General features: G+C 38.7%; 1 protein-coding gene across 1 annotated transcript; it reads left to right on the top strand.

The window, feature by feature from the left end:
* Positions 1 to 1348: 1348 nt before the first annotated feature.
* On the top strand, positions 1349 to 1675 carry LOC127122966 (uncharacterized). Its single transcript, XM_051053238.1, has one exon. It carries the CDS (start codon positions 1349 to 1351, stop codon positions 1673 to 1675), a length of 327 nt encoding a protein of 108 aa, XP_050909195.1.
* The last annotated feature ends 9942 nt before the right edge of the window (positions 1676 to 11617 follow it).

The following is an 11617-nucleotide window of genomic DNA, read 5'->3' as shown; positions in this document are numbered from 1 at the left end:
AGAAGAATGGTTGATCATCCATACCTTTTATGACAATCTCTTGTACAACACAAGATTGACAATAGATGCCGCCGCAGGTGGCGCACTGATGGATAAACCATACAATGAGGCCTATCAACTCATCGAAAGTATGGCCCATATTCATTACCAGTGGGGAAGCGAAAGAGCCTCTGTAGACAAACCTCAAACGAAAGGCGGCATGTACGAATTAAGCAGTCATGACCATGTTAACGCCAAGGTAGATGCTCTTACTCAAAAGATAGACAACTTGACCATAACACCAGCAACCACCGTGGCTTCCATAGCACCAAACTACGAGATATGCGGAGTTCAAGGGCATACTGCCCTAGAATGTCAACTCTTGACAGGAACCTCCACAGACCAGGTGAACTATGATCAAGGAAACCCGTACTCAAACACCTATAACCCAGGTTGGAAGAATCATCCTAACTTTTCGTACAAAAACAATAATGCATTGTATGCACCTAACCAAGCACCTACTGTACCACCAGGATATCATAAAGCTGCCACAAATACTCGAAATGCTCCTAGGAAATCAAACCTAGAAATAATGATGGAAAAATTCATTGCTACCCAAGCCCAAACAAATAAGGATTTCCTAAATCAAAACATACATACTATTGAGCAAATTAAGCAGTTAGCAACCAAGGTAGACGCATTAGCCACCCACAACAAAATGTTGGAAACACAAATCTCGCAAGTGGCTCAACAACAAGCCCATACTGCTGCTCTTGCAGGCACATCTCCTGGATAGTCGCAACCAAATCCAAAAGGTCATGCAAATCCTATTATACTATGAAGTGGGAAAGAACTAGACAAACCGACCGACCCTAGAACTCAAAACCCATCCTTGCATCAAGACCCTGGTAAGGAAACTGATAAGGAAGATGATCAAAAGGAAGATAAAAACGAGGAGGCTGTAGAGAAAGAAGAACCCTATGTGCTTCCACCACCATATAAACCCCCTATCCCCTATCGTCAAAGACTTGTTAAATCTAAAAGTGTAGGGCAATTTAAAAAATTCGTAGAGCTTCTAAAATAATTGAATATCACAATACCCTTTACAGAAGCCATCACTCAAATGCCCTCATATGCTATGTTTCTCAAAGAAATCTTATCTAACAAGAAGAAGATAGAGGATAACAAAACCGTTACACTTACTGCTGAGTGTAACGCCATAATACAAAATAATATGCCTCATAAGCTGAAAGACCCAGGTAGTTTCTCCATACCCTGTGTAATCGGAAAGTTTGTCATCGACAAAGCACTATGCGACTTAGGAGCCAGTGTTAGTTTAATGCCCTTGTCCATATGCGAAAGGCTAAAAATGGGAGAACTAAGACCTACGAGGATGTCCGTACAACTTGCAGATCGTTCTGTTAAATTTCCCGTAGGAATGCTAGAAAATGTTCCGGTGCGCATAGATGTTATCGATGTTAAGAAAGGCAAGCTAAACTTTGAAGTTGGTGAGGAAAAAGTTGAATTCATTTTGACGCAATTCCTAAATGCACCAGCTATAGATGATACCCGTTGTCTCCTAGATATCATCGACGAATGCATAAGAGATATGGAGAATGAACAAACATCATACTCCGAAATACTGAAAGTTCCAAGGCCTCCTACTTTTAAATATGAAAATTTAAGTAAGGAATAGCAAGATGACAGCCTAAGCGAATGCCTAGCACTAACGCCCGATCATATGCCTTGCCCAAAGAAACCAACCTTAGAACTTAAGACGTTACCCAAAAATCTAAGGTACGAATACCTAGACATTGAACTTGAGAAACCTGTAATAGTAAATGCAGACTTAGGGTAGATAGAGACCGAAAAGCTTCTACACGTTTTGAGAAAATACCCAACTACTTTAGGCTACAATATCTCAGATCTAAAAGGAATAAGCCCTTCCAGATGCATGCATCACATAATGCTAGAGGAAGACAGTAAGCCCTCTAGAGAACATCGAAGAATGAAAAACCCCATTCCGAGTGATGTAGTAAAGAAAGAAGTGCAAAAACTGTTAGATGCAGGTATTACCTACCCGATATCCGATAGTCAATGGGTTAGCCCAGTACATGTCGTACCGAAGAAGGGAGGCGTCATAGTTGTGAATAATGAAAAAGGAGAATCTATAGCACAAAGAGTGGTTACTAGAAGTAGAATGTGTATTGATTATAGAAAATTAAACAAAGCCACTCGGAAGGATCATTTTCCTTTACCGTTTATCGATCAAATGCTTGAAAGATTGGCTAATCATTCTCACTTCTGCTACTTAGACGAATATTTGGGATTTTTCCAAATTCCTATTCATCCTGACGACCAAGAGAAAACGACCTTCACATGCCCCTATGATACATTCTCCTATAGACGAATGCCATTCGAACTGTGTAACGCTCGCGCAACATTCCAAAGATGCATGATGTTAATTTTAGCTGATTTCATAGATGACATCATGGAAGTCTTCATGGACGATTTCTATGTATGCGGATAGAGCTTTGAAGGTTGCTTATCGAATCTTGAAATGGTACTAAAAAGATGTGTAAAAGTGAACCTCGTGCTAAACTGGGAAAAATTCCATTTCATGGTCCGACAAGGAACCGTACTCGGACACATAGTATCTGATAAGGGGATTGAAGTCGACAAGGCTAAAATATAAGTTATAGAAAACCTCCAGCCTCCGAAATCCGTAAAAGAAATACGAAGCTTCTTAGGTCACGCCGGTTTCTACCGACGATTCATTAAAGATTTCTCAAAAATCACCAAACCATTAACTGGCTTATTGATGAAAGACGCCGAATTCGTTTTTGATGAAAAATGCCTAGCGGTGTTTGAACAATTGAAAACAACTCTTATTACCGCACCTATCATGCAACCGCCCGATTGGAGATTACCCTTTGAAATCATGTGCGACGCTAGTGACTATGCTGTAGGCGCAGTCTTAGGACAAATAAGGGATAAGAAACTTCATGCAATATACTATGAAATTAGAACCCTAGACCCTGCACAGATTAACTATGCCACCATAAAAAAAGGAACTTTTAGTCATAGTGTTCGCTCTGGATAAATTCCGTTCCTACCTAGTAGGAGCAAAGATAATTATCTACACCGACCATGCTGCAATTAGGTACCTGTTAAACAAAAAGGACGCCAAACCAAGACTCCTAATGTGGATCTTTTTATTACAAGAGTTTGACCTAGAAATCAAGAATAAAAGGGGCACTAAAAACGTCGTGGCCGATCACTTGTCAAGAATGGAAGGTATTGAACTTGAATGACTGCCTATAAACGATGATCTCTAGTACGAAAGACTCATAGCCCAACTGGAAAGCAAAATAGATAAAGATGCATTAACCCATAAGGATACCAAAACAAACGAGGTAGTGGAAGCAATTTACACCAAAACCACACTACCATGGTACGCTGACTTCATCAACTACTTAGCAGCTGGGGTGCTTCCACCAGACTTGACCTACCAACAAAAGAAAAAATTCTTCCACGATCTTAAACATTACTATTGGGATGAGCCTATACTTTTCAAGAGATGCGCCGACGGTATTTTCCGTCGATGTGTCCCCGAAGATGAGGTAGAAAACATAATCTTCCACTGTCGTTCTGCTCCCTATGGAGGACATTTAAGCACCTCGAAGACTTGCGCTAAGATCTTGTAAGCCGGCCTCTTTTGGCCTACTATGTGGAAATATGTCCACATCGCGATCACAAATTGTGACCGGTGTCAACGCACTGGCAACATATCTATACGCGATAAAATGCCGCTTAAAGGCATTTTGGAAGTAGACGTCTTCGATGTTTGGGGAATCTATTTTATGGGACCTTTCCCATCTTCTTTTAGTAACAAGTATATCCTTGTTGCGGTCGATTACGTATCAAAATGGATTGAGGCCATGGCCTCTCCAACGAATGACACACGAGTGGTAATTAGACTCTTTAAGTGTATAATCTTCCCTAGATTCAGAGTGCTGAGACTTATCATCAATGATGGTGGCTCCCATTTCATTTCAAGGATTTTTGAAAATCTATTACTAAAATATGGAGTCTGGCACCACGTAACAACACCCTATCACCCACAGACGAGTGGGCTAGTAGAAGTCGCAAACCGAGAAATTAATCAAATCTTAGAAAAGACGGTTTCCACCTCTAGGGAAGATTGGTCCTCAAAATTACCAGAAGCCCTGTGGGCATATAGGACAGCTTATAAGACCCCAATAGGAACCACACCTTTTAAGCTAGTTTATGGAAATCATGTCATCTGCTGGTACAATTAGAACATAAAACATATTGGGCCATTAAGACCCTTAATCTCAATTATACTGCCGCAGGAGAAAAAAGAATATTAGATATCCATTAACTAAAAGAACTTAGACTAGATGCGTAAGAGAATCCCGGAATCTATAAAGAAAGAACTAAAAAATGGCATGACAATCGCATATCAAGGAAAGAGTTTAAGGAAGGCGATAAAGTACTTCTGTTTAACTCCCGCCTCAGACTCTTTCCTGAAAAACTTTGTTCTAGATGGTACGGTCCCTTCGAAATTACCAATATCTTTCCAAATGAAGCAATAAAGATAAAGGGAAAAATGAGCGAACCATTCATAGTAAATGGCCAACGTTTGAAACATTACCACAACATTGATAACAATGATTTCATTGCAAATCTAAAGCTTGCAGAGCTTCGCGCTCATTCAAAAGAATAACACCTATCCTATTTATGTCGAGCTTACGACAATAAACAAAGCGCTTGGTGGGAGACAACCCACACTCTATCTTTAACTATTTAATTTCATTACCCAAATTTATAATTATTACTACTGCTTAATTTTCATTTCTTTTTTTCTTTCTTATTTCTCATAAAGTTAATCGGTACCTTTCTTTATTATTGACCATTACTAACTTAATGCTGTTATCTACTTGATTTTATCTAGCTACTGACTATCACAATGCAACAAGTAGATTACATGTATATAGTCTTCAGAGGCAGAGCTCAAAGGAGACGTTTTAAGGCTCTAGCTCAGAGAGAAATGACACTAACTTTATACCCAGATGGATGCATCATGACCAAATTAGGTATAAGAGACAGTGTTATGTTCCTAATTAACCAACTAGGCTGGGGCACCTTTGCTATCAAAAGAAAATTTAGTTCCTACAGTAGGTTGACTTTAGAATTCCTAAGCTTCCTAGTGTACCTGCCAAACCATGGTGTGGTTTTTGACAAAGGCCTAATCACCTTTAGGTTGTTTGATAATGACTACCGCTACACCGATAGAGAAATGGCTGAACTCCTAGGATGCCCTAATGGTCCTGATACCTTTACCATCACCTACGAAGACATACTTGTAGACTATCAATTAGATCTCTTTTGAGGTAGCATCACAGGAAACGACCATCCCGAGCCAGACCTTATGCATTTAGAGAACATCCATAACCCTGCCATTCGTTACTTTCATAATATCCTAGCTCACACCTTATTTGGAAAGGACAAGAACAGAACCTTTGTGTACAAAGATGAACTCTTTATAATGTATTATGCATCACAGGTCCGACCTGTTAACGCTGCTACATTCATGATAGCTAATTTGTACTATATAGCACAGAAAGACCATGGACCAATCTCAGTGGGAGCCTTACTGAAATACCCACTCGTCAGGGTTATACGACCTATGAACATCCGGTTTTGTGTAAACACCGATATCATTAGGAACCTAGGTTCGGATGTGTTTGAATTTCTAATTAACAGCCAAGTAGTACACCTGTTTACCCTGCCAGACCCTAGGACGAGTGTACATGATAGGAACAACTGGCTCTATGATTTAGATGGACCACCCGATGCACCACCTTCTCCTCCAGAGACACCTCAAATCTACGATCACTATGACAATTATCTCCTGACACTGAATCACACGCCTCAGTTATACCTACTGCACCTTACACCGATCATGCTGCTGCCATCGAAGCTGTTCAGAAATACATCGCCAACCTGAGAGGCGAGCAGAGCACCCTGCGCATAGAATTCCATGGCTTTATGGATGTAGTGACAGAGAACCTGGATCACATTTACTAGCACTTCTACTCGTTCGCTCCTCCTACCAACAGTCGCCGTAATGGCTAATTAATTGGAATATTACCGATTCACTGACTTTTATTTTATTTTCTTGTTTGGAATTTTATTGTTATTTGTTTTTACACATTGAGAATTTATTTAATTACTTCATTTATTTTTATTCCAGTAGACGAATTATATCATCTTTTCCTGTCTACTTCATTCTTTTATTCATCAATTTTGCGATTTAATTTCATTTAACTATATCGTGTTTATTATTCCTACCTATATATTATGTTGGTTCTCTTCTAAACCATTATTCAATGCCGGTAAACTAGAATTCAATTTAAAATTATGGTCAAAGCAACTATAAAGGCACACACATGGGGAAGACCATACTGCATGTGGTGCCTGCCACACACAGCTAACCCCGCTCCCGCATCATGCCATTGACATAGACATGGCAAGGAGCATGAAATTAATAAAACGAAGGCCAGATGGAAAATTTAATTCATAATTGCAAATAACATCTTACAAGATTTTATCCTCCCAAATCCAAATCGCACAGATGTGCGTAACCCGGATAATTACTGTTATACTAATGATCAGGTGCCTAACCAAGTCCCCGCGCACATTCCTGAGAATGTAGCTACTGGCGGGGACACCGATGAGGATCACATTCCGGACCAAACTGCTTCCGCTACTGAACGATACACCACACACATGTCATTTGAAAATGTTGCAGGTACATCCTCCAATCAAAGACCCAAAAGAAGAAATGTGGCACCAGCCACTCTTGATGAGATCTATGCTGAATTGCTACGGCGTAGCGAATTAGACGCTCAGCGCGACCTACAAATCCAAAACATGAAAGCTTAATAAACTGAAATGATGCAAATCCTTCGCCAAATGCAGCATGATCAACACGACTATGCTTTTAGAACCGAACAAAACATATCTGACTTGATCGATGAAATGACAACATTGACAATGCGTGTGGAAGATCTCCAAAACTAAGCGCCACCTCAACAGCGGGGAAACGGTGGACGTGGACGTACACGTGGCAGAAGGCGCCAGTAGCAGGATACCCAGGTTCTATCTTTCTTTCCTATCTTATGTCGTTGCATTGAGGACAATGCAAGGTTTAAGTATGGGGGAGGAAGCTTTACCGCTTTTATTTGTCGCTTTCTAGGTAGATTTAAATTATTGTTATTGTTGTTTCCTTTTATTATTTTGTTAAAGTGTCAGTCAAGTTAAATATCAATGTGTTGTCGAGTCTTTATGTGTGGTTTCCGTTATTTACTAATTCACCCATTTGCTTAATACATACAAAATTTTACGCAAAAATCTAGACTTAGAGATACTATGTATCTTTTGAAAATTCTAACATATAAATAAAACTATGGTTAAATTGTAATGATTTGGGAAAAACTTTATAAGATTGGTATAGTTTTAACACCTTAAATCTCCCAAGTATAAGATTGATTTGAGTACTTGTCATGCCATAGCTTTGAATTCTATGCTTTAATATTCTTTAAGTAGTTTATCTAGCAATTAGCACCATCCTAAGCACACATTATGCAAGAAGTCGATGCAGATAAGTGTATGATTTCAGGCTTAAAAGAAGAAAAGACTACGAAATGTATGAAAAATGTTATTCCCTCTAAGTTAGGTCGTCCTCACCCAGTCATTTAGCCCAACGGTATAACCATCTTTAACTATTATTTGAGCCAAAGTGCGAAAAATAAATAAATAAACAATGATGAGATCATAGTCACTAACAAATTAGCTTGATATGAATGTGAAAGGATAACGGGCTTAATGTGATTGCGCCACAATGAAAAAGGATAAAAAGAAGGTTTAGGAGGGAGACTTATGGTTGCAATATTGCGACTATGTGTTCCAACGATACCCTTAGTGTGGAAGTGAGTACCTGTTAATACAATTTTGAACCAAAGTAAAGTTTGTAGACTAGAATGAGTATCCGAATGCAATTGTGTCTCCTACGATTCTTGATTACGGTATGCGGCATTTGCTTGAGGACAAACAAAGGTTTAAGTATGGGGGAGTTTGATAACGCGAAAATGTATCATATTTTTGGCTTCACATGCATTGCTTTTTACTTGATTTACACTTATTATTACGCAATATTTTATGTTTATTGCAGGTATTTACCGAATAAAAGGTTTACAACAAGGAGAGTGGAAAATAGCAAAAAGGAAAGAAAAAGAGAAGAAAATGGAGAAAAATAGAGGTAATTGGCCACCATATCAAATGGGCTTGTGGCGCCCATCACCTAGATGTGTGGCGCCCGCCACATGGACCAAAGAAGGTGGTGGCGCCCGCCACCAAGCATAAAGAGATGTGGCGCTCAGCCCTACAAGTGTGGCGCTTGCCACAGAGTAAAGGACTAGGGTTGTGGTAACCGCCATAACCTAGTCTTCCCTACTTCCTCTCCATGATTCTATCCACGAATCCACTCTCCTTCGACTACAATTTAGGGATGCGGAAACTATATAAGGAGGGTAGTTTCTACACGCCACCTCTCTCTCTTCTTCCAGTTTTCGATCTATGGATTATTTTTAGTCCGAATTATTTTCTTTTAGATTCCTAGGCAGTTTTTCCTACTTTTTAACGGTAATAGTTTCTCCACATCGGGGACTATTGCAATTTAGTTTACGTATTTGAATTCAATTGTAACGGTTACTCATTGCCAAAGCCTATCGATATTATTTTAATCGAAGAATCAAGATTCAGTTCTAGTTCTCAATTCGTAATCCAAGTTTTATTTTGATTTCTATTTTATTTATTTATGCCTTATTGCATGTTTGGTTTTTCAAATACCATGTCTGTTACCAGATTCATGTCCGGATAAACCCTTAGGTATCAGTATGTAAAGACCGTCGAAATGACGGGATTCGTAAATAATTGGTGTTAGTTTTTATAAAACTTATTTTTCCAGTTTTTAGTTTCTTATTTTAATCAAACTGTTTTTCGTACGAGAGTACAAAAAACACTAAGGTTAAAGTCAACAAGAACGAAAGTTTGAGATTTTAACCAGATAGCTGAAACTAGGAATTAATCCTAAACACAACGAGAGCGCTTTAGGATTAATTAGACTTCATTCATATTAAAAAGTTACTTTTAAATTCAAAATGAGACCACGAGAGCCAAGCATTCTTGTTTACGAGTATGGTCAGAGTCAATAAAAACGAGAGTGTGAAACTAAGTCCTTTCTATAAATAATTTCTACTGAAGAATATTTTGACCAATAAGATTACACCAACTATCTATCGAATTCCCGAAGTTTGATGCGTTACATACCGATATCCCTCTATCTCATATCTTTATTAATATTCTATTTACGTTATATCTATTTCTCTTCATCCCTCAAATCCTAGAATTATTACCAGCCTTAGATTTAAATAGTAACATTAGATAACGATACGTTCAATTATTAGTCCTTGTGGGTTCGATAATCTTTAAAACTACGCGATAGGACTGTGCACTTGCAGTCAGGATTCCCATAGACTTACTAAGTCCCGATCAGGTGCCAGACTAGGTATGACCAGCTGAATTTGATCGAAGAGAAGAGGATAACTGCCATGTGTCATGGTCAGTTATACCAGCAGAGATCGAAGAAAGCTTTTGACAAGAAGGTCAGGCATCGTGTATTCAGAGAAGGTGATCTTGTGCTCATGAAAATTCTATCTTTCAAACCAGATTCTAGGGGCAAATCAAATCCTAATTATGAAGGCTCAGATGTTGTTAAGAGAGCATTTTCAGGCGGTGCTTTGATTCTTGCAACTATGGATGGTAAAGAGTTTACTCGTCCTGTGAATGCTGATGTAGTTAAGAAATACTTCGCCTAAATAGAAAAGAACAACTCACTAAGTTGAAAACCCGAAAGGGTGATCCAGGCAAAAGTTAGAGACATAAAACAGATAATTTATCGCTATAAATTGACTACCCCACTTTGGGGAAATTTATGCTAAAATTAGGGATCATGGCAAGTAAGTGCATCCTTTTGATCTTCAATCTTGAAGACTTTCTTGAGCACAACGTTTGGTTCTGATTCATCTTCAACCAAAGCCAAGAGCACAATGGATATTAAAGGCGGTATAAGGATTAGTGATCATTATATTCAATATAACCCTTTTCCATGTAAATTACCATTTTTTAACTTTTGTAAAGATCTATGGAGTCTTGTCATTTACAGACTACCATTATATTAAATAAAGTTGAGTTTTTTATCCAATTGTTTCCACTCTTATTTATTCAGCCACATAGAATTAAATTTTATTATGATCATTTTAAAATTAAAGCAGTTACTTTTAAAAAGCAAGTAATGGAAGATCAACAGTAGTGTGAAAACGGTAAGCCCTAAATGTGAAGTATTGTTGGTTTTCCCCAAGCAGTTGACGTGATCTCTGTTTATTCCCCAGCAGCATTTCAGCATCTCCTACCGGGTTTCGTTGGTTTCCCTGACTGAGTTTGTGATTGCCTCCCTCGACTTGTAGGTGCGTCATCGCAGTCGTTTGCAAGGATTCAACAAATTTTGTTCGCCCTCAAGTCGCCATCAGAGTTGCCCCTAACTCTTGAGCAATATTTTTAACCCTCTACAAGGTTGTCTCCCATTTGATATGGTGTTGACCTAAAAATCCCCTCAAAATTGATAATGCAGTTTCCTCAGCAGATCCACTCTTTTTTTTCCCCATCCAGGGTTGAGCCTTTGAGGTGGCCGATTCTCTCTAGTAGTTGTTTCCCTCCTGTGAGGATTAGCGGAGTATTATATTGATGACGCAGTCCAATGACATTTGTATCCTTTGTGATCGTTTTGTCAGCATAATCATCATATACATATACATTCGTTTCATTATTGCATTAATAATACACTTTGAGATTCATTGTTTCTCTGATCCTCTACTACGGTGGTATAATTTTTACCCAAGCTGATTTGGTTTGTTTGTCCTCTTTCAATTGTAGAGTGTCAGCCCATTAAATAGAAAGAATTTAACCTTTCTCATTCCCCACTGAGTTACTTCCTCGTGGATGATTATTATTTCAGCTTCCTCCCCAGTTGATAGTCTGGATGGAACCACTCCCCTTGAGCTAGACCCTCATTGGGTTGAGTCTTTGATTGACCATTTATTTCTAGATCTTACCTAGATCGATCCTTTTGGTCCCCTGAGAGTTTATTACTTAGTAACTGGTAATATTCTTCTCAATCGGCAAGTGTTTCACTTTTGCCCAATACCTGACAAAAGTAACCCTTTTCTCCCCAGCGGATTCGTTTCTCACGTTTCCCCAGGAATTTTATCCTTGATATTTTCATTCTAACCGCTGACGGATATTTTCTTTCCCCACATAGACTATTCTTGCATTCATATCATATGCATCATGAGGTCTCTTAGGGACCAAAATTTGTTTCTATATGTTGTTATTTAAGTCCATTCTACTGAGTCGATACAGAGATTTTAACCTTCATCTCCTCAGCTAGAATATCCTTAAATATGGGTAGCTGTAAGACCATAATTTTGACCCT

The sequence above is a fragment of the Lathyrus oleraceus genome, chromosome 2 (assembly GCF_024323335.1).
Source record: "Lathyrus oleraceus cultivar Zhongwan6 chromosome 2, CAAS_Psat_ZW6_1.0, whole genome shotgun sequence".
NCBI classification, from domain to species: domain Eukaryota; kingdom Viridiplantae; phylum Streptophyta; class Magnoliopsida; order Fabales; family Fabaceae; genus Lathyrus; species Lathyrus oleraceus.
The sequence above is the reverse complement of the archived record's forward strand: the minus strand, read 5'-3'. Positions and strand labels throughout refer to the sequence as shown.